General features: G+C 53.5%; 2 protein-coding genes across 7 annotated transcripts; one reads left to right on the forward strand and one right to left on the reverse strand.

Annotated features, from left to right (window-relative positions):
• Positions 1 to 272: 272 nt before the first annotated feature.
• Ntmt1 (N-terminal Xaa-Pro-Lys N-methyltransferase 1) lies at positions 273 to 15,086 on the forward strand. 5 transcript variants are annotated; one of them, XM_059259999.1, is made up of 5 exons: positions 273 to 498; positions 5,122 to 5,266; positions 11,734 to 11,937; positions 12,588 to 12,840; positions 14,400 to 15,086. In XM_059259999.1, exons 3-5 carry the CDS (start codon positions 11,776 to 11,778, stop codon positions 14,654 to 14,656), a joined length of 672 nt encoding a protein of 223 aa, XP_059115982.1. In that variant the 5' UTR covers positions 273 to 498; positions 5,122 to 5,266; positions 11,734 to 11,775; the 3' UTR covers positions 14,657 to 15,086. The 5 variants fall into 5 exon arrangements, with proteins under 5 accessions (XP_059115982.1, XP_059115981.1, XP_059115983.1 ...); XM_059259998.1 differs by lacking the exon at positions 5,122 to 5,266; XM_059260000.1 differs by lacking the exons at positions 273 to 498; positions 5,122 to 5,266 and adding an exon at positions 8,169 to 8,270.
• A 325-nt stretch (positions 15,087 to 15,411) lies between these two features.
• Positions 15,412 to 19,494, reverse strand: Asb6 (ankyrin repeat and SOCS box containing 6). 2 transcript variants are annotated; one of them, XM_059259021.1, is made up of 6 exons: positions 19,271 to 19,494; positions 18,122 to 18,297; positions 17,148 to 17,254; positions 16,942 to 17,050; positions 16,672 to 16,758; positions 15,412 to 16,559 (listed from the first exon to the last, which is right to left on the reverse strand). In XM_059259021.1, the coding sequence occupies exons 1-6, from the start codon at positions 19,381 to 19,383 to the stop codon at positions 15,895 to 15,897; spliced, it is 1,257 nt and encodes a 418-aa protein (XP_059115004.1). In that variant the 5' UTR covers positions 19,384 to 19,494; the 3' UTR covers positions 15,412 to 15,894. The 2 variants fall into 2 exon arrangements, with proteins under 2 accessions (XP_059115004.1, XP_059115005.1); XM_059259022.1 differs by lacking the exon at positions 16,942 to 17,050 and having other exon boundaries at positions 16,455 to 16,559; positions 16,672 to 16,749; positions 17,142 to 17,254.
• Positions 19,495 to 21,887: the final 2,393 nt, after the last annotated feature.

A 21,887-nucleotide genomic window follows, 5' to 3' on the forward strand; every position in this document is an offset into this window, starting at 1 on the left:
ACCGTGTGTGGTCCGCTGGGTGAGGCCCTGGAAGGTCCTGTGAGTTTAGAGCCCCCCAACAGGTGGGCTATTTGCTGGGAGAGCCCATCTTCCTACCTGCTGCCTCCGGCAGCCCTTCCCAGGTACCTACAAGTCTTCTTGGAGTCATTGTGATCCGATCTCACCCATAGACACTGGGGAGCAATAGGCACTGTGGCCTGGGGACTAGGGTGGGGCTGGTGTGCCCTGGATGTCAGGGCCACACCCACAGAGGTCTTGGCACTTCTGGCCAGGTTCAGCCACTCTTCTTCCAGACCCAGAGTGGCTATACTTGGCTGAGGTGGAAGGGGAGGGCTTCCTGTCAGTCCTTCTCTCAGAGGACAGTAAGAACACAATGGGTCTGGAAATCCAAGAACCAAGGTCAAGTTCATGTTCTGCTTCTCATAGCTGTGTGATGCCAACAGGTTTCTTCTTCCTGGGAGTTCCATGAGCCAATAGGACAGAGAGATGGACAAGCCAGTGAGTCATGGTTGGGAGAGAGCTGGAGGAAGCCCATGGGAATGTAGAACTCAGGTTGGGGGATGAGGATTCAGTTGAGACAAGTATACCCAGGTATGGTATAATTTTATAATTTAAAAAAATGAGTACTGCTCACATGTGTAGAAGAGGCATCATGAAACATGTATTCCATTTTCTGTAACATGCTTCAGAGGGATGGAGGCACACATTTCCTCAGGAAATAAAGTGGGGGAGATTTCTTATTTATTTATTTATTTATTTATTTATTTATTTATTTATTTATCTATATCTATCTATCATCAGCTTGATACATACAGTACAAATTCTTATCCTAATAGTGAAATGTTTCACTGAAGCTTGCCCAGTGACTGAGTAAAACCAAAACTTATTATAAGCCACAGTCATCCTAGGGTCCCCCATGCTATATATATAGCCTCCATGGTTCTGTGGGTTGCAGTCTCATTGTTCTTTGCTTTATATCTAGAATCCACTTATGAGTTAGTATATATCATGTTTGTCCTTCTGGGTTTGGGTTACCTCACTCAGGATGATATTTTCTAGTTCCATCCATTTGCCTGCAAATTTCATGCTGTCATTGTTTTTCTCTGCTGAGTAATACTCCATTGTGTATATGTACCACATTTTCTTAATCCATTCTTCAGTTGACGGGCATCTAGGTTTAAACTCCTTTTTTTTTTTTTGTTATTTTTTTTTTCTAAGACAGGTTCTCCTTAGCTCTCGATGACCCTGAACTTCTGATCCTTCTACTAGGTGAAGGGTGCCTCCACCTCCTGGGAGCTTGGGTTTGCATGCACAGCTGCACCTGGGTTCACGTGATGCTGGGGGATTAAACCCAGGGATTCGTGCATGCCAGGCAATCGCTCTACCGACTGACCTACATCACTATTGTGTAATTATTGAAAATTATGAGTATAGGTGTGTATCTGTGTGTGGACACGTGCACATGGGTGCAAGTGCACTTGGAGGCCACAAGTGGGCAGTGGATCCTCTGGAGTTAGAGTTACAGGGGGTTGTGAGACTCCCAATGCTTGTGCTGGGGACTGAAGTCAGATTTTCTGCAAGAGCAGTGCATGCTCTTAACTTGCTTTTTTTGAGCAGCCCCCAAACCTGCTTCTTCTTCTTCTTAATAATAATAATAATAATAATAATAATAATAATAATTTTGAGACAGGCTCTCACTACGTAGCTCTGGTTGTCCTGGAACTCACTATATAGAACAAGCTGGCCTCGAACTCATAAGAGATCTGCCTGCCTCTGCCCCATGAGTGCTGGGATTAAAGGCATGTGCCACCACACCTGGCCCAATCTGAATTTTTTAAAAGAAATTTTACTTTTTATTTATTTATTTTTTTATTTTCTTTGTGTGTGTGTCTTTTGAGTCCAGAAGGGGTCAGATTGCCTGGGAACTGAATTCTACATATCTGGAAAAGAAACAAACATTCCTCCCTCTCCCCAAAACAAGGCTTCTCTGTGTAGCTCTGGCTGTTGTGGAACTCACTCTGTAGACCAGGCTGGCTTCGAACTCAGAGATCTGCCTGCCTTTGTCTTCTGAGTGCTGGGATTAAAGGCATGTGCCACCACCACACCTGCAGCAAGCACTCTTAACTGCTGAGTCCCAAACCATCTTTTCATCCCCTTGGCTTTTGTTTTTGTTTCTGAGATGAGATCTCAGGTAGTGTGGGCTATGGTGATATATTGTGTACCCTAATAAAATTTGTCTGAAGATCAGAGAACAGAACAAGCCACTAGATTAAACATAGATGCCAGGCAGTGGTGGCACACACCTTTAATCTTAGCACTCGGGAGGCAGAGATCCGTCTGGATCTCTGAGTTCAAATCCACCCTGGATTACAAGAGATTGATTCAGTCTAGGAGAGAAACAGAGCCAGGCAGTGGTGGCACACACCTTTAATTCCAGCACTTGAGATCTCATGCCTTTTCTACCAGTATTTGGGAAGCACACATGCCTTTAATCCCAGCACTAGGAAGGAAGTAATATGGCTGGGTGGAGAAAGGTATATAGGGCACAAGGAGACAGGAACTAAAGCTTTTCGGCAACAGAGGATTTGTGGAGTTGGCGAGGTGAGACGTGGCAGTGGCTTGTTCCTTTGTCTCTCTGATCTTGCAGCATTTACCCCAATAGCTGGATCTGGGTGTTTTATTAAAACACCATTTAGCATTTTGAGCAACAGTGGGCTGGTGTTAAATGTATTACATGTGAGAGGATGACCTTTAACCTCTGGCCTTCCTGCCTCCACCCCCCAAATGCTAGGACTAAGCGATCGCCACTGCATGGTGGTGAATAGCTCTTGAAATTATTGAAACCAGGTATGACCTAGAATAGTCCAGAGCAGATATCAAATAACATGTACACAAATTTAGGATGGGGGTTCAACTGTGGGTGTGGTTTTTCAGCCTCCCAAGTCTCCATAGCTTTCATTTCATTAACATACACATTGGGTGTGGTAGTGCATTCTTTTAATCCCAGCATTCCAAAGGCAGGAGGATCACTATGAATTCCAGGACATCATGGGTTACCTAGTAAGTCGCTGACTTTTGAGAACATAAAGGCAGACACAACATTAAGCACCTCCTGTATGCAGAGCCTAGGGGAGGCATTATAGATATGTCTGACATCAGGATGTTGGTTGCCAGAGGTGAGCTTAAGGTGACAATATTGTCATCGCTTTCACTGCCTGGGAGCCCACTGCAAACGCTGGGCTGAAGCCTGAGCCCGCAAATGCTGCACATTGAACCCTCAGAGCATAGTGGCTGAATCCTTACATCCACCAGTCAGAAAAGGCGGCTAGAGCCGGGGGGGGGGGGGGGGGGGGTGGGGGGGTGGGGTGGGGGGGGTGGGGTGGTGGTGGCGGCGGCGGCGGCGGCGGCGGCACATGCCTTTAATCCCAGCACTTGGGAGGTAGAACCAGACGGATCTTTGTGAGTTCGTGGCCAGCCTGGGCTACCAAGTGAGTTCCAGGAGAGGCGCAAAGCTACACACAAAAACCCTGTCTTGAAAAACAAAAAAAAGAAAAGAAAAGAAAAGAAAAGGCGACTAGAACTGAGGTTAAAGGTTTACATGCATCAAGCTCATCTTTCTTTCACACTGCTTCAAGACTGCTGCAGAATGTCCATGAATGGATAGGGAAGGGCAGTCCTCTGGAGGGAAACTTCCAGATTTCTGCTTCCTTGCCTCTATCAAAGCTGTTTCTTTTTCTTTTCTGTGTTGGTGTATTAAGATACTAGCTGAGATGGGTGGATTTGAGCAACAATGGCCTTTATTCCTCTTTTAAAGTGGAAAACTCTCACAAACGCTGGTTTTTAAGAATCCAGCCTTGCCGGGCGGTGGTGGCCCACGCCTTTAATCCTAGCACTCGGGAGGCAGAGGCAGGCAGATCTCTGTGAGTTCGAGGCCAGCTTGGGCTACAGAGTGAGTTCCAGGACAGGCTTCAAAGCTACACAAAGAAATCCTGTCTCGAAAAACAAAACAAAACAATAAAGAAAGAAGAAAGAAAGAAAGAAAGAAAGAAAGAAAGAAAGAAAGAAAGAAAGAAAGAAAGAAAGAAAGAAAGAAAGGAAGAAAGAAAGAGAAAAAAAGAAAGAATCCAGCCTGTGGCCCATGTGGCATGCCTGTAACCCCAGCAACCGCGAATCTGATGCAGAAGGATCGCGGACTTTAAGGCCAGCACTCAGTTACGTAGTCAGACTCTGTCTCGAAAGAAAGAGATATATCCTTAAGTAAACTGGTGCACGTACTTAGTTCGAGAGATATCAGCTGCGGATCCTTCATCTTGGAGTCCAGGAGGGCCTTTCGTGTAGGCAAAAACCTGGGTTAGGACCCCGCGGGATGGGGCCATCAGGAGAGCAGTGAGCAGACAGTGTGGCGGGTGAACTGTCCGTGGAGGGGGGCGAGCTAGCGATGGGGAGGGGCGAACTGGCTGTGCGGCAGGACTATCTGGTCGGGTGGCTGAGCGAGCAGGCCGTGGGGAGGGGCGACTGGGCGTGGGAGGGACGACTGGGCGTGGGAGGAGCGACTGGGCGTGGGGAGGGGGCGACTGGGCGTGGGAGGAGCGACTGGGCGTGGGAGGGGCGACTGGGCGTGGGAGGGGCGACTGGGCTTGGGGAGGGGGCGACTGGGCTTGGGGAGGGGGCGACTGGGCGTGGGAGGGGCGACTGGGCGTGGGAGGGGCGACTGGGCGTGGGAGGAGCGACTGGGCGTGGGAGGGGCGACTGGGCGTGGGAGGGGTGAGCCGGATGTGCCAGGTGAGCTGGCGGTGGGGCGGGGCGAGCTGGCCGTGGGGAAGGGCTATCCGCCTGTGGGGCGGGGCGAGCTGGCTGTGGGGCGGGGCGAGCTGGCTGTGGGGCGGGGCGAGCTGGACGTGGAGAAAAGCGAGTTGGCTTTGGGCGGGGCGGTCTGGAGGTGGAGCCGGGTGAGCTGGCGGTGGGACTCGGCGATCTGGCCGTGGGGAAGGGCTATCCGCCTGTGGGGAGGGGTGAGCTGGCCGTGGGCGGGGTGAGCTGGCCGTGGGGCGGAGCGAGCTGGCCGTGGGGCGGGGTGAGCTGGCCGTGGGGCGGAGCGAGCTTGAGTCCACTCCCCTCCAGGCTCGGGGAAGTGACGTGTGCGGACAAAGGCAGAGGCCGCGAGGTGTCTGGTCCGGTAGAGTGGTGGCGGCTGCCGTGGGCTCTCGTCCTTGCCATCCTTCTCGCCTCACCCTTGTCTCTCGGATCCCGAGAGCCCCCTGCCCGGGTGAGTAGCGCGAGGTGGACGAAGGGGACGTGGTCAAGGAGGAGGGAAGTGCTCACCCCAACTGCCCAAAGTGGTAAGGCCCGATCGTCAAGTGACCCGGGCCTGCCCCACGTGTGTGTCCCGGAGAAGTCCACCGACCAGACCTGGGCAACGACTGTGGTGACCACGGATCGGGTTAGAGGAAGCCACGTTGTCGGAGGCTGGCAATCTCGCCTCTAAGCCAATGAAAGGCCCCTTCCAGGCCTCAGTTTCCCCTCCGAGATAAGAAAGCAGCTACTGCGAGGCTGGTGAGGGGAGTTGGCGCCGTACTCGGCCCACGTCCTCGTGGTTAAGTGCCCAGTTGCACAGGTTGCTATCATGTTTAACTAGTCCAGCTCTGGCCGACACAGCGACAGTCGTGAGCCCTTGGGGCCAAGGTCAGCTTTTTCTGCGGGGAGACTGCCATCTCGAAAAGCCCAGGCTTTGCTGCTCCACCAACTGTGTGATCATTTTGGTCTTTTATCCTTTTGATAAGGGTTTGAAACAGCTGGTGTTGGAGGCCCTGGCTGGGGTGGTGTAGCCAATGGCAGTGATGCATGCATGCATGGGATGGTCACCCAGTGAGATGGGAGGGACCACTAGCAGGGCCCAGGACTACATAAGAAGCCTGGATCCTGTCCTTAGTTGTGGCTCCTGTTTCCTATATGGTGTTTTAAGGCACATCATGTCCTTTAGCATGCTGGTTTTCCTGTCTCTAAACTGGAGAGGGGGAGGTGATGTTGGGAGTGTTGGAGGTTCTTGTGGAATGCTCTGCTGGAAGCCTGGAAGCCATAGGATCAAGAGATCAGAGTCTTCAACTGTGAGTTAGTTCTGGGTGTACAGGGAGGGAGAGCTTGTGTTTGTCTCTTCCAAATTGATCATCAGTTTCACTGGTCATATGACCTCATAGAACCTTCCTAGGGTCTATGGGTTTGGGTTTTTTTTTAACACATTTCCTCACTTGATCCTCTTAAGAATTGTGTTTGAAAGCTGGGCAGTGGTGGCGCATGCACACGGGAGCCAGAGCCAGGCGGATCTCTGTGAGTTCGAGGCCAGCCTGGTCTACAGAGCGAGTTCCAGGACAGGCTCCAAAGCTACACAGAGAAACCTTGTCTCGAAAAACCAAAAGGAAAAAGAAGAGAGAGAGAGAGAAGGAAAAAGAAAGAGTTTGAGATTTTTAAGAAATATTTTATTTTTATATTCTATTATGTGTATATGGGGGCCTGTACATGTGAGTGCAGGGACCTTGGAGGCCAGAAGAGGGCGTTAGATCATAGGAGCTGGAGTTACTGCGGGTTGTGAGCAACCCAAAGTGGGATGCTGAGAAGAGCAGCCAGTGCGCACAGCTGAACCATCTCACCAGCACCTCCTTTGAGACCTAAAAGCTCAAGAGAGTATATGCTGTGGATCACCTGACTTCTCAGAGGCACATTTAATCACCATAGCCTTTCCATGAAGTTCAGTGTCACTGTCCTCATTGAATAAAAACAGAGCCAAGCAGTTGTGATGCACATCTTTAATCTCAGCAATCCTAGGCAGAGGCAGGCAGATCTCCGAGTTCGAGGCCAGTCTGGTCTACACAGTGAGTTACAGGACAGCCAGAGCTACATAGGAAGACCCTGTCTTGAAGAAACAAACAAAAGCATTTGGTTTGTTATTTATTCCTTTATGTTGTCTGGCGAGGTGAGGGCTGTGAGGTGAGGGCTGTGCTGTGCATCTGCTTCGTTGAGTAGTTTCTTCCTTTAATTTTTGATACAGTGTCTCATGTAGTCTAGACTGGCCTCCAAGTCACTTTGTAGCCAAGGATGACTTTGAACTTCTGACCCTCCTGCTTTCACCTCTGGAGTACTGGGATGACAGTTATGCACCACCATGTCCACTTTTTGGGGTACTGAGGCTTGAACCCGGGGCTTTGTGCATATCAGGCAAGCACTCATACCAACTGAACTGTTTTTGTTTTCCTGAAACAGGGTCTCACTGTGTAGTTCAGGCTAGTCTTGAACGGTCTTCCTGCCTCAGCCTCCTGAATGTTAGGAATATAGGCGAGTAATACACCATACCCAGCTAAGTGTCCTATCTAAGCTTATACAGGCTGGTGAGGAGAGCCAAGAGTCAGGTCCAGTTCACAAATGAGGGCCGTTTGTTGTTTTGACAGGCTCTCACTCTGTAGCCCAGGCTGGCCTCGAACTCACAGAGATCCGCCTGCCTCTGCCTCCGCCTCCCGAGTACTGGGATCAAAGGCGTGCGCACCACTGCCCGGCTCCTTTTTGTTTATTTGGGTTTTTTTTTGTTTGTTTGTTTTTTGTTTTTTTTTGAGACAGGGTTTCTCTGCAGACCAGTTTGGCCTTGAACTCAGGGATCCACTTGTCTCACTCAGCCTCTAGAATGGTAGGATTAAAGGCATGTGCCACCACACCTGACACGTTTTTAGCCTGTATTGAAACCTTTTATGGTGCCTGGTGGTGGTGCACACCTTTAATCCCAGCACTCAGGAGGCAGAGCCAGGCGGATCTCCGTGAGTTCGAGGCCAGCCTGGTCTACAGAGTGAGATCCAGGAAAAGTGCAAAGCTACACAGAGAAACCCTGTCTCGAAAAAACAAACAGACAAACAAAAGCCGGGCGGTGGTGGCGCACGCCTTTAATCCCAGCACTCGGGAGGCAGAGGCAGGCGGATCTTTGTGAGTTCGAGGTCAGCCTGGTCTCCAAAGCGAGTTCCAGGAAAGGCACAAACTACACAGAGAAACCCTGTCTCGAAAAACCAAACCAAACCAAAACAAAACAAAACAAAAAGACAAAACAGAACGCCACCCTTGTATAGTTGCAGTCGGCCTCCCGACCTTCTCTGTCTCTCCCTCTCCCCTTTCTGCTCCACCCCCACCCCCAGTGCACTCTGCTATTTTCACAGGTCCAGCTGCCATCCGTCTACACAGATCTAGAGCAGGCCCCGCCCACCAGGCTTCGGGAGGGACGCTGGGACTTTAGGCAGGTTTGTTGATTCTGCCTCCAGTTGCATTCAGCCTTTTTCATTGGAATGTCACAGAGTGTGGTGACGGTAAAGGCCTCTGGTGACAATTCCTACCTCATTTTCTTCCCTGGGTCCTGGAGTGGGAGGTGGCTAGATGACTCCAAGACTTCAGACTGTACAAGTGACAGTCTCTCATGAGCAAGAGGCCTGTCTTCCCATGAGCTAGCCTAACATACGCACATAGCCACACTTTCCTGACCCTTCCTACCCATGGCCATGCAGTTTCATGTTGTAGGGGGATGTTTTTCTTTTTTGATTTTCGAGACAGGGATTCTCTATGTAGCCCTGGCTGTCCTGGAACTCACTCTGTAGACCATGCTGGCCTCGAACTCACAGAGACTCTATCTCTCGAGTGCTGGGACTAAAGTCGTGCACTGTCTCTATCACCACTACCGCCTGGCTGGGGGTGGGGGATGTTTTTCTTGATGTCCCTAATTCTCAGGAGCCTTCAGGCCACTCAGCAGACGTGTTCGGACAGGGTCTTCACGAGTCAGCTGTAAGAGCAAATCAGCCCTGGCTTTGCATTTCCCGGCCTGGATGTGCTCTGCTTCCCCACCCCGACCCCCAGCCGCTTCCTAGAAGCAAGGGGGATTCTTGTAAATTAGACTTTTCAAGAGACTTTGGCATTTAAAGGAATTATGCCATAGGCTTTGAGTAAAGAAAAAAAAAATGGTGTTGGTGATAGGCTGAGTGTCATCTGTTTTGGGTGGCGTAGGATCCTCCGAAAGTGAGAAATGGCCACAGCTGCGGATGCTCACTCAGTCATTCTACCCCCAGCTAGCAAGTGTCCTTGACTCCAGCACTGTGCAAGGGTGGGTGTGCCAGGTCATGGCCCTCTGGGACCTGGCAGCCCGGAAGTGGGCAGAGTGGCAGGTAGAGCACCTTCCTTCTGTGGTGGGTTCCAATTTTCCTGTTGGTCTGGTAAGAAGCGAAGTTCATGCTGGATGCCTGTGTGCTGCTGGGCCACAAGCAAAGCTCTGAGGTCGTCATCTTCAGTGTTGAAGAAGACAGCTTTGAACAGCAAGCTGAAAATGTTCTTAGGACTCACAGGTAGCAAGGGGCATGGCCTGTTGCTGGGCCAGCATTGAACTGGTACGGTATGGAAGAAGACTGAATGTCGCCGAGCTGGTGGTTGCTAGGGCTCTGGAACATAGTTGCTATGGTGCCTGGAGAAGCACCTGACAGCCCCACTTGTCCCAGGTCATCCTGTAAGTCCCCAACCAGGTACACAGTGACGTTCAGGCTGGTGTTTCCTGTCCAGTCTGGCTCTCTAGTCACAGTATGGTTCTGCTTGTAGAGGTGGTGGTCCGGGAGACTGACAGGTCTTCACGTTCCTTTGTGGATAGAGACTTCACAGCTGAAGGCTGCCACTGTCTTCCCTGGGCCAGTGCTGCCGCTGGTGGGGCATTGTGGTAAAGGAGTGTGGAATTTAGAACCAAGGTCTCCAGCCTGTTACTCCAAGGGCCCCTTGGGGGTGCAGGATGGCAGTGTGTCCTCCTTTGGCCCCCAACCACTGTAATAAAGCGCAGTTGTGCTCAGGGGCTGGGGACAAATGGGGCCACTTTGCTTGTGTTTCCTTCTTCTTCCAGACACAAAAGTACTTTGCAGAGACCTCCCAGCAGCCCACGGGGCCCCTGGTGGTGTGGGCCTTTTCTTTGCTCACTGGGTTTACTCTTCTGTTCCCGGATTCCCATGTTGACAGTTGGTGTTGAGCTGTGACTGGAGCTCAGTGACACTGCCTATCATAGTGGGACCCAGGTGGGTGGGCTGAGAAGCTGCCAGGCTGGCCATGTTCCTGAGAGATCCCAGCTTTCTCTTGGACTCTCCAGGCTCTGCCCTGGGGGTGAGACACTGTTGCCTCTAAAGAGCCTCTGTCATCACCCATCAGACATGGCGCTGGGGGCCCCGGTGATGAAGTGTGAGCTGCAGGGTCCTGTCCCATGAATCCAGTGTTCTAGTGGAGACCCTTAAGTTCAGGACAGCATTGTGGAAACAAGCTGCCCATGTGGGAAGAGTAGTGCATGGGCTCTTTGACCTTCCATGCGCCCAGGTTTCCTTTTCTGCCCAGTGGGTAATGGTGGTATCTACTCTGGGGGAAAACATGGGTGCTGGCAGTGCCTGAGCAGTGGCCAACACTATCACCCCTGCTGCTGCTACTTGTCCTGTGTCTTTTAGCACAGCCACTGTGGTATCCACCCTCTGACGCCCTCGGGCTAGTTCTGGGTGCTTCCTTATGCACTGCAAGTTTACGATTAGTTTGAGACAGCTTCATGAGCTACTCAGCCAGCATGCACTGGCAGGCTGCAGTTCAGGGCTGGTCCTCTGCAAAGGTCTTCTTCTTCTTCCTCGGCTTCTCATCCACCAGCACTCTGGCCCCGTCTGCCCATGCCAATTTCACTGTGCCGGCGCAGCCTGCCCCCCTTTCAGAAAGGAGTCCTTTAGAGCCTGCACAAGGCTCTTGAGGTGGAGAGCTTGCCTAGTGGTGTAAAGCCTGCATTCCATCCCCAGTACCGGAAGCGAAAGGGATCCCTCCATTGAGTGTTGGCAGCCTTTATGAAGCCACACCAAGACGGAGGAGGCTTGTTTTCTGTTTAGCTGCTTCCTGTTTTCCAATCATACTGGACCATGAACATCAGATCCTTGCAGTAGCTGGGACAAAGGGCCAGCCACTCCTGACTGTTGTGATCCTGTGTCCTCCACAACACAAGGCCAAGCTGGTGTGGGTGTCGCCAACTCAGTGTCACTTTGCTGAAGGGCAGGCTGGGCCAGGGCTGGACTATGGCTTTGTGGTTCCCTCGGCTCTGTTCCCAGATTTTTCCTCAGCTACCTGCAGTGTTCAGGAGCTCAGGGCTCCTCATGACACTCTTGCTAAACCTTCCACCTGATTCTTTCTCCTCAGTTAGCCAACTCTCGCTCATCCATCCCTGTCGGCACTGTCCTGTGTTCCTTCCCCGGGGATGCCTCCCCTGATTCTTAGTGACCTCCTTACTGTGGGGGTCCTGGGTGTGCCTTACTCCTGCCTGTTGCTTCCTGGGACACAACTTGGCATCTGGCAGAGACCCTGCTCTGGAATGAAGGGCTGGCCCTCCCTGAGCTGTTCACTTGCCACTAAGGAACAAGAGAGGCATGATGGAGGTTGCTCAGACCTCTAGCAGAAGGCATGGGACCCTACTCTGGGTCCTTTGCCTGTCCTGAGATTGTAGGTCATCAAGTCAAGAGTCACATAGCTTCAGGAACCAGACACCAGGCTACAGGGCCCCTTGCTTTGGTAATTTTGCTAAATGTCTGGGGTGCTGGGCTGTCATCCAAGAAGTAGATGTCTGTTTAGGTGGCTGGACGTTGTTTTCTCCAGACGGCCTCACACAGTATCCTAGAGGCTTCGTGCCGTCCAGTGCCCTGATCATTCTTCCTCTTCCTTTTTCAGAGGAGCAGAGCTGTGGCTGGTGACAGCGTAGCAGGTGACATCATGACAAGTGAGGTGATTGAAGATGAGAAACAGTTTTATTCCAAGGCCAAGACCTACTGGAAGCAGATCCCGCCCACGGTGGACGGCATGCTTGGGGGGTATGGCCACATCTCCAACATCGACCTCAACAGCTCCCGGAAGTTTCTGCAGAGGTTTTTAAGGGTAGGCAGGTCTGATGTCCTCTCCAGGAGAGGCTGTGGCTCTGGTGGGGCAGTGTGGGGAGCCACATCCACATACCACACTGCAGGTTCTCTGGCCATCTGTTGGTGGCTGCCACCAAGGCCCCGAAGAGCTGGGTTGGGTGGTGATTGGGTGGGACGTGTGGTGGACTGTGAGTTTTGTCTGTGGGCCATGAGTCAGGAGCTGGCCATGCACCGGGGACTCAGTAGTGCCCAAACTGAGCAGTCTGGGAAGAGCCCCTGCTGGGCCTAAGGGTGCTGGGCTGTAGGTGGTGACTGTCCTCCTGTGACCCCTTGTCCTCCCTTGTCTCAGCTTTTGCAGCACAGGGCAAGCCCTGCAGGAGGTCCTCACCCTTCCTCCACACCCCCACGCCCCCATCGGCCATCTTCCCATGATGCTCTGCTTGCATTTTTGCAACTTTAGCACTGTCACCCGGGGGCTCTGGAGTGAAAGGAGACTACACCTGTTTCCCTGGCCGTCACCTTGAAGTAGAAGCTGCCTTCAGCCTTAGAAAGAGTTCCACCTGCCCTCCCATGATAGGCCAGAGCAGTGGCCTGATTCTGCTTCCTGGGACTCAGGAGAAGGGCTCTGTAGTGGTGGTGCCCGTGGGTCATATGCTCCCTGTGTTTTAGGAAGGACCGAACAAGACGGGGACTTCCTGTGCCCTAGACTGTGGCGCTGGCATTGGAAGGATCACCAAGCGCCTGCTCCTGCCGCTCTTCAGGGTGGTGGACATGGTGGACGTGACAGAGGACTTTCTGGCCAAAGCCAAGACCTACCTGGGGGAAGAGGGCAAGAGGGTGAGGAACTACTTCTGCTGTGGCCTGCAGGACTTCAGCCCAGAGCCCAACTCCTATGATGTGATCTGGATCCAGTGGGTGATAGGTAAGAGTCCCCTTGCCGGTCCCCAGGCTCGCCGCGGCCCCTGCCACTCAGGTGCCCCACCAGCCTGGGAAGGATTTATTCTTTTTAAATTCTTAGGAGCCAGAGAAGTGGCTCAGCAGTTAAGAACACTGGCTGTTCTGGCAAAGGACCTGGGTTTGGTTCATAGTGCCCACATGGTGGCTCATGGCCATCTTCAACTATAGTTGTAGGGCATCCAGTGCCATCTTCTGGTCTCAGTAGACATCAGGCACACACAATGCAAATACATACATGCAGGCCAAACACCCATATACATGAAAAGTAAAAATAAATTAATTAGCCGGGCGGTGGTGGCGCACACCTTTAATCCCAGCACTCGGGAGGCAGAGCCAGGCGGATCTCTGTGAGTTCGAGGCCAGCCTGGGCTACCAAGTGAGTTCCAGGAAAAGGCGCAAAGCTACACAGAGAAACCTTGTCTCGAAAAACCAAAAAAAAAAAAAAAAAAAAAAAAAAAAAAAAAAAAAAAAAAAAAAAAAAAAAAAAAAAAAAAAATTAAATAAATAATTTAGAAGGATATTTTTCAGCGTTTCTCATGTGTAGCCCTGGCCATTCTGGAACTCACGAGATTTGCCTGCCTCTGCCACCTGAATGCTGGGATTAAAGGTGTGTACCACCACACCTGGTTAGAAAGAATTGTTTTGTTTTGTTTTTGAGATAGGGTTTCTCTGTGTAGCCCTGGCGGTCCTGGAACTCTTTGTAGACCAGGCTAACCTCAAATTCTCAGATCCATCTGCCTCCCAAGTGCTGGGATTAAAGGTGTGTGCCACCATCCCCAGCTTAGAAAGAATGTTTTGAAGATTTAAACAGTTTATATATGAGTGCCTGCATGGCTGTGTACCATGTGTGTGCAATACCTGGAGGCCAGAAGAGGGCATCCGATTCCTCCAGAGTTGTGAGCTACCATGTAGGTTCTGGGAATGGAATCGTCATCCTCTAGAAGAGCAGTCAGTGCTCTTAACCCAAGTCATCTATCTCTCCAGCCCCTAAATTCTCACCTTTTATTGTGACACCCTCCCCACCCCCAATCTCCTTATGTAGCTTAGATTGGCCTTGAACTCAAATCCTCCTGCCAAGTGATGGAGTCACAGGGTGCACGGCCAGGCCAGGTTTTTTTAAGGAAATGGCGGGGGGGGGGGGGGGGGGGGGGTGCCCATGTGGCCTCAAAACTCATCTGGACTGCTGTGCACAGGCTGCTGACGCTGTAGCAGGTGCCTCGTCATGAGGAGCCGTGAGCACCCCTGTGGACTCTGTGGGCCTGGCCCTTCTGTTCGGGAGCTTTCAGCTCCACCTTCAGACCTAGGAAGGGGGGTTGGTGTGCCGTGCAGCTGTCCCGGCCGGAGGGCGCCTGGCCAAATCCCTGCCTCTGACTCCGTGTATATGCTTTTGTGTGAATGACTTCAGAACTCTGGCCTCTGACATGAAACAGGATTTAAGGTAGACACCAGCTTGCTGGGGCCGTGCTGAGGGTGCAGCACACACACATGCACACGTATGTGCCCACATACTTCTCTTCTCCCCAGGCCACCTGACAGATCAGCACCTGGCTGAGTTTCTGCGCCGCTGCAAGCGGGGCCTACGCCCCAATGGCATCATCGTCATCAAAGACAACATGGCCCAGGAGGGTGTGATCCTGGACGATGTGGACAGCAGTGTGTGCCGTGACCTCGAGGTGGTCCGCCGGATCATCCGTAGTGCAGGCCTCAGCCTCCTGGCCGAGGAGCGCCAGGAGAACCTGCCAGATGAAATCTACCATGTCTACAGCTTTGCCCTGAGATGAGGCCAGGGCCAGAGCTGGGGGCCAGCAGCTGGCGGGCCACTAGACACACCTGCCATCCACCTTTGACTCCAGTGGGGAGGGACAAGCCCTGGGAAGGTGTGCTGTGGACTGGGGCGGTACACCCGTCACTCCAAGGCACCAGAGCAACTCCCCACGAGGCATATGGAAAGCTGAGTTGCCACCCCACAGGACTGGCTGCCAAGACTTGAAGTGTGTGAACTGCTGACCCAGGACAGCCAGGAGAGTCACACATGGTGCCTGCCGGATGGTACCACTTACAGGAATGGTCACAGTCCCAAATCCTCTTTGGTGATGGGTCACAGTGCCTGTAGTAAGGGGAGGTTTCCTCCCTCGCCTCTTCAGCTCCTTGGGAGCTCCTCCCTGACAGGCATTTTGGTCAATAAAAGGGTGAAGCCTGTTCTCAAATGCCCCAGGTAGTCTGGAGTGATGCTGTGTGTGGGGGGACGTGTGTCAGATCACTTGAAAGTGCCAAACTGTCACACAAGGACACCGAGTTTAATCTTATAAATATATTTAATCATCTCTGCTCATTCCCAGAGGCCACGCTGACTGGGAAGATCTGGTAAGGGCTCAGCGCTAGAGAGCAGAGCCAGCTTCTGGTCACATGTTCGGGGAGCCCCTCACAAATCCAGGCTCTTGAGACAGACTGTCCTGTTGCGCTCATGGTACCTTTAAGCAGAAGGCACAGTCCCCGAGACCTGGACGTGACATGGGCAGAGCTGCCGCCAACCACAGCGTCAGAGCACTAAAGGCCATAGGATCAGGCAGGCCTCTAACCCAGATCACCACCACTGTGGTGACCTCAGTGCCATCTCTAGCTCCTCAGAACACTGTGATACTTGAGGTGGCAGAGTAGGGCTTAACAGGATGGCCTGGGGTTTTGGCACTGGTCCCTGAAAGACCCAGGCATGTGCCTCCCCCGGGATCAACCAGCCACCAAGGGGCCTGGCCTCTGCTTCCTTGGTCAGCTCCTGATCCAGAGGGCAGATGTGTCCTGTCCACACCGACCCCTCCAATGTGGCTGAGACTGAGGGAGGAGGTGGGAGCCTCCCTGGAGGCAGCCATGCCTTTGGCCTCCAGGGCACTACCCTAGTGGTTTTTCTATCAGTAAAGGGCGAAGCTTGCCCAAGTAAGAGGACCCTCCGAAGGCTGATACAGTACCAGGTGTACTGTCAGGCCGGCTTCAGCCAACCCAGATCATTCCGTCCCAGGATCCATCAGCAGCTGTCTTCTGTGCCACTGTGTGCGCTGAGCAGGTACCACTTGAGCCTGTCAGGCAGAGGCAGGGCTTTGACCTTGGTGTCCACAGGCCACGGCCGCAGGCACAGCCGAATGGACACACGGCACAGGTGTTTGAGAGGCGGCGGGAAGCTCTCTAGCTGCCTCAGGGAGGAATGCAGGGCCTGGATCTTCCCTGCCAAGCTACCCACTGGGTGGATGTTGAAGTTCTCGGGCAGCTGGAGCCTCTGGGAGCTAGTCACCATGAGGTCCAGCACAGTCTCAGCCTTGTGCAGAAGCTCAACGTGGCTCTCATCCTCGGCACAGCCCGGGTGGGAACACAGCCTCTCAAAAATGAGGTTGAAGCCAGACCAACAGGACGCACCATGCAGGGAGCAGTTGTAGGCGGCCCCAGACTCCAGCAGGAAGCACAGGAGCGGGAAGTGCATCTTGAAGCTCTTGAGGCAGATGTGTGTGAGGGACTCATGGGCTGGGCACTCGCTGGGGTCGGCCCCGTGGGCCAGAAGAAGCTGTGTAACTTGGAAGCAGAAGCGGTTGATCATCGGGGCCTCCTCCTTGTCCCCACAGACAGTCTCCCCCAGCAGGAAGATGATGCATGTGAACACAGTGTCCCCATCTTTGGTGGTGGCCTTGACATCTGCCCCTGGAAGAGCCATGGGAACAAAAGTGAGAGGCGGCCGACAGTCCTTACCAAACAATGGTGGGGGGATGGAGAGCAGATGTGGCAGCTGCTGTGGACAGATGTGGAACCTCACCTCCCTCCAGGAGGAGCCGGATGTTGTCGGTGTTATGGATCTGCACTCCGTCGCTGCTGGCCAGAGCGTGCAGGAGCGCTGTCTTCCCTAGGAAGGAGAGGGAGGGTGAGGTCAGTGTGCCCAGGGCTGGGTGGAAGCAGGATTCTCAGGGCCGAGGGAAGAGCTTCTGAGGCAGCATGGAGACAGTGGCCACGCTCTCTCCAGGGTGCTGGACTCAGGCTGGTGCCCTCCTCCTGTAGGCTGTGGCTATGCCATCCTTGAGGCACTTACCATTCTTGTCAGCCGCATTGACATCCGCACCAAGATCCAAGAGGCGCTGCAGGCAGGGCAGGCGTTCAGGCTCCTCGCTGGCCAGATCTAAGGGGCTGCTCTCATGAATCTGAGCCAAAGGGGATGGCAACCATGTTGGCCGGGGGCCTGAAAGGCTGGTCGATAAATCTACACACACCCGCAAGCTGACTGGACCTGACCCTTACCCGGTCCCTCCGGTTGATGTCAGCCCCATGGCGCACCAGCAACTCCACCATGTCGGGCTGGTTTCTCAGGACAGCGATATGCAGGGCTGTGTAGTAGGTAACCGGGTCTGGAGGCAAAGCAGTACAGGTCAGTCCATTCTCGAAGGTTCAGGACCTAGCCTCAGGTCCTCTCCCCAGCACTGCCACCTCAAGTGTGCAGATGCGAGGCCTGAAGTCCTGGCGTGTTCCGATGGATGTGCAACCTGTGTGTTGGCCTCAGTTTCCCCTCGTCAGTACTTCCTCTCAGGTCTGCTCCCAAGGAGCACGAAGAGTGGCTACCATGCTCAAGCCTGGCAATGCAGTCTTTGTTTTCTTGAGTTAGGCCCTCACTACCCTGCCCTGGGAGGCCTTGACCTTGCTGGGTAGCCCAGGATCACTGAAGGTCCTTCTGCCTCAGCTTCCCTCCATGCTTGACCACAGCCAGGCCAGGTGACCATGTGGACGGGCTTTGGAACACACACCCCTCCTCTGCTCTCAGGATTCACAGGTGCCTGCAGCCGCTGAGCATGTTTCCCAAAGACACTAAGGCTACTGTGTGTGGGTCAGCACTGGCCCCCCACTGGCTCCTAGGCAGTCTACGGGCTTCTACCTCCTGGGGGACAGCCAGTGACAGGATCGGAGGCTGGCTCTTCAAAGTCTTCCCTGATGCTTAAGGAACCTGTGAGGCCTGTTGTAACTCTAGGGTCTGGACAAAACCTGCGGGACAGCCCAAAGTCGCAGAAAAGCACTTCTCCTCAGCTGGGCACTGCCAGGGTAATTTCACCACAATAGGACTGGATTAATCTGGAAGCTGGGAAAGCTGGGCAACTCAATCACACGATAGACGCAACACCACTGTGTGGGAGTAGAGATGCTACAAGCCGCCCCGCAGACAAGAGGAAAAGCAGAGGCCAGGCCTGGCTGCCTAGGCCTGGCCCCTCTGGGACCCCGCTGACCTTCAAAATTGAGGTTGGCCCCACTCTGCAGGAGGACAGCAGCTGCCCGAGTCAGCCCCAGCTCGGCCATCTTCAGCAAGGCGTTGCTCACCCCTTCCTGGTAGAATGGAGAGTGGGCCTTCTGCTCCAGCAGCTCAGTGAGGACTAGGATGCGGCTCTCCTCGGCCGCAGCATAACTGCACATCAGAGGAGAAGCGGACACTTGGGGACCAGCTGCCCCACCCTGTGTGCCCTGCCACAGCCACCCACAAAACTGCTCAGGCTCGGCGGCGGGGGCAGAAGCCTTTCTTGGTCAAAAGTCTGAGGGGGTTTCAAAGCCACCCTTCGGCTTGCTATCAAAGGGACTCTCTCTCTCCAGCTCTCTCTAGCCCCACCTGACAGTGGCCCCAACGTTCTCATCCCTCCTAGTCAACACTACCTACTAAGCTTCTTGGGCCTGGGGGCTGCTCCACCCCTGCACCCAGCTCTGACAACGGCCCAAACACCTTCACCTTCACCACCCTCTCCCCGACGATATTCATCACTCGCTCTTCCCCGTAATCTCACCCACCAGACCTCTTGCAACAGGCTGGCCCCAAGATTCGACCAACGCCCGGACACAAAAAGCTTATCTGGGGCAGCCCTCCGGAATATGCTAGACTCCGCCAAGGGAGGGCGGCAGCGCCTTGATGTGCAGCCCTCCAGCCCCGCCTCGGAGTTCTGGAAAAGTCTCACACTGCACCCACAGAGCAGGCCCCAGAGAAAAGATCTGATGTAGTTGAGAAAAGACGCCCCTGGTGAGAGAATCTGTCTGCAATTCCAGTTCATGACTCTCCCAACGCCCCTCCTCTGTCCCACCCCACCCCCTGCATCCCACATCACGCTGCCGGTCTGGGTGCTCGCCTGTCGCAATGCTCCGAATACCCGGGGAGCCCTGCACAGGGCACAAGAACCACACCGGCTTCCTTCCCCAGAGGACCTGAGGCCTGCTGTCTGCAGAAAGCGCGCTCGGCCACAGCCAGCTCGTCTCATGGCATCCATGCACAGGCAGCGGCGCCGAGGCCCAGATCCTCTGCCCTGCAAGACGCTGCGGGCCCGCCTCGGGCCGGAGCTCGCGATCGGAGCCGCGCAGTTCCCGCTGCGACAACTACAGAGGACAGAGCCACTCACTCGTCCAGGGGCTCCTGCCGCTCCAAGTCCTGGATGCCCAGGGCTCCCAGGATGGCATCCACCAGGGGCTGGTACTCGAAGATGATCCTGCGGAAGCCGTGCAGGAACGGCATGGCGACGGCCGCGCGTCCCGACACCCACACGCCACCTCCTCCCGATCTACCGGTTCAGACGCCGCGCCGGTGACTAGTCCTCCGCCCAGGCCGCGGTTCCGCACCGGAAGTGACCCTACCACTCCCACTTCCGGTCCGCGCGGGCCTGTGAGAGCGCACGTGCGTCCACAGTGCCCCCTGCCACCGGGAGGACCTCATGGCGCGCCTCACTGCTCCGGCTCCGCCCCGCCCTACGATTCCCCGCGGGGCCGCTAGAGGGCGTCCGAGCTCCGCTGGGGCTCAGGGTCCGGCTAACGGCCGGCTCCCTCCCGAGGTGACGCAGACCCTGTTCCTAACCAGAACACTGCTCCCTCCAGCTTGCTCGACTTTGGCCACTCCCTAAGGAAGAGCAGCAACCACCTCAGTCTCCACGCTGCAACTTGGTCACTTGCCTGGTTCTCAGAGTCCAAAGCATCTTGATGTCGCCAGTGGCTGACCTGGGGTGGATTAACAACACCTAAGGGCTGTGAAATGGCTCAGGGAGTGGAGGCTTGCCACCAAGCCTCATGACCCGAGTTCGATCTCTGGGACCCTCATGGCAGAAGGAGAGGAGAACAAACTCCTACAGGTTGTGTTTGACCTCTATACACACCGTGGCACATGCATACACATGCATACGTAGATGTAAATACATGCATACCAAACACATAAGAGCTAACGTGCATTTGTGGAACGCTCCCTGGGTCCTAGCATTGGGCTAAACACTCTACACGGTGATTCTGTTCAATCCTAATAGATAACGCTAGGTCATGAGCATCCATACCATCGGCTCAGAGAGGTTCCAGAGATTGTCCAGTGAAGCACAGCTGGGTAGGGACCCTTCCCTGGCTGTGGAGCCTCCACACACACACTGTCCTCCGGGGGTCGGAGTCCCTTCAGCTTCTCCGCCTCTGGGGCCTACGAGGGTCTAGGCTTGCAGGAGGGAGGACCTGACCTTTGCCCTTTCACAGCCCTTAGGCATCACACAGTGGAGCCAGGCTGCACTGCTGGCCAGTCACTCAGGCTCCTGTCTTTAGAAAGCCCTGTGCCCCTTGACCCCTCCTGTCAGCAAGGGCAATCGTGTTTCCTCCATCTGCCTCCCATTAAGTCTGTCACTCATAGCGCCTACCCGTCTGTCTCTTTTCCTCACTACTGCCCCTCCCTCTCTGCCCGACCAGACAAGCCCCATCCTGCCACCCGACTCCAGAACTCCTCAGCCCAGAGAGGGACAAACACACAATGCTCAAACCCTGGAAAGGGCTGTGCCTCCTTCTTACTCCCCCAGGGAATTTAGGGATCACACTGAATAATGTTCAGAGGTAACCTTAATATATAAAGAACTTTCAAAATCAATAAAACAGTAAAAATTACCAACAGGATATAGACATAGGACATACATAGGTAAATCACAGATACAAAGTCAACGAGTACAAGAAGAAATGGCCAGCCTCTCTAGCTGTCCATCAATAGTGGCAACAGTGACCACCACACCTTTAATCTCAGCGTTCAGGAGGCAGAGACAAGTGGATGTTCTCTATGAGTTCAAGCCCATCCTGGTCTACTTACCAAGTTCCAGGACAGCCAGAACAACTAAATGAGACTCTGTCTAAAAACTAAAACAAATTTTTGAGTGTCTAAAAAATATTACATTGTGTGTGTGTGTGTGTGTGTGTGTGTTTGTACGTGTGTGTGTGCCCATGCAAGTGTGTACTCTTGAATGCTTTATACTCAAGCTCATATAGACGTCAGAAGACAGCTTTTGGAAGTTGGTTCCTTCCACCATGTGGTTCCTGGGGATTGAACTCAGGTCTTCAGTCTGAGCAGCAAGTGCCTTTAGCCATTGAACCATCTTGCTGGCCCATCCTTCTTTGTACTTCTGTGGATTTTCTCCTTTTCTGCAGTATGTCCTTGTCTTAGGATTTCTATTGCTGTGAAGAGACACCATCATCATGGCAACTCTTATAAAGGAAAACATTTAATTGGGGCTGGCGTACAGTTCAGAGATTTATTCCATTTCGTCATGGCAGGAAGCATGGCAATGCACAGGCGGGCATGGTGCTGGAGTTCTGGATCCTCAGACAGCAGAAATAGAATTGAGCCACACTGGACCTGGCTTGAGCTTCTGAGACCTCAAAGCCTGCCCCCAGTGACACACTTCCTCCAACAAGGCCACACCTCCTAATAGTGCCACTCCCTAGCGACCAAGCATTCAAACACATGAGTCTATGGAGGCCATTCCTATTCAAACCCCCTCAGTCCTACTAGAGACTTGAAGCTGGACCTAAGCAGAAGCTAAGGAACAGCCCATGTGTACTTCCTACATCTGAGTCTGAAGGCTAGTCCAGTAGCATCTAGACCTTGCTCCCTCTCCCGACCCCATCTAGTGACATCCCCACCAAGAAGGTCACTTCCCCAGTGCCCCTGAACTAATCGTTCTGTCCCCCCAAGCCAGGAGTGACACAATCCTCATTTGACTCCCCAGTAGC

Source organism: Peromyscus eremicus, chromosome 4 (genome assembly GCF_949786415.1).
Source record: "Peromyscus eremicus chromosome 4, PerEre_H2_v1, whole genome shotgun sequence".
NCBI classification, from domain to species: domain Eukaryota; kingdom Metazoa; phylum Chordata; class Mammalia; order Rodentia; family Cricetidae; genus Peromyscus; species Peromyscus eremicus.

Coding starts and splice junctions, on each gene's coding strand:
- Ntmt1 (XM_059259998.1), top strand. Junction 11,938..12,587: donor TTCTGCAGAGGTTTTTAAGG/GTAGGCAGGTCT, acceptor CCTGTGTTTTAG/GAAGGACCGAACAAGACGGG. Junction 12,841..14,399: donor CTGGATCCAGTGGGTGATAG/GTAAGAGTCCCC, acceptor TCTTCTCCCCAG/GCCACCTGACAGATCAGCAC.
- Asb6 (XM_059259021.1), bottom strand. CDS start 19,383: ATGCCGTTCCTGCACGGCTTCCGCAGGATCATCTTCGAGTACCAGCCC. Junction 17,051..17,147: donor ACATCAACCGGAGGGACCGG/GTAAGGGTCAGG, acceptor CCTTTGGCTCAG/ATTCATGAGAGCAGCCCCTT. Junction 16,759..16,941: donor CAATGCGGCTGACAAGAATG/GTAAGTGCCTCA, acceptor TCTCCTTCCTAG/GGAAGACAGCGCTCCTGCAC.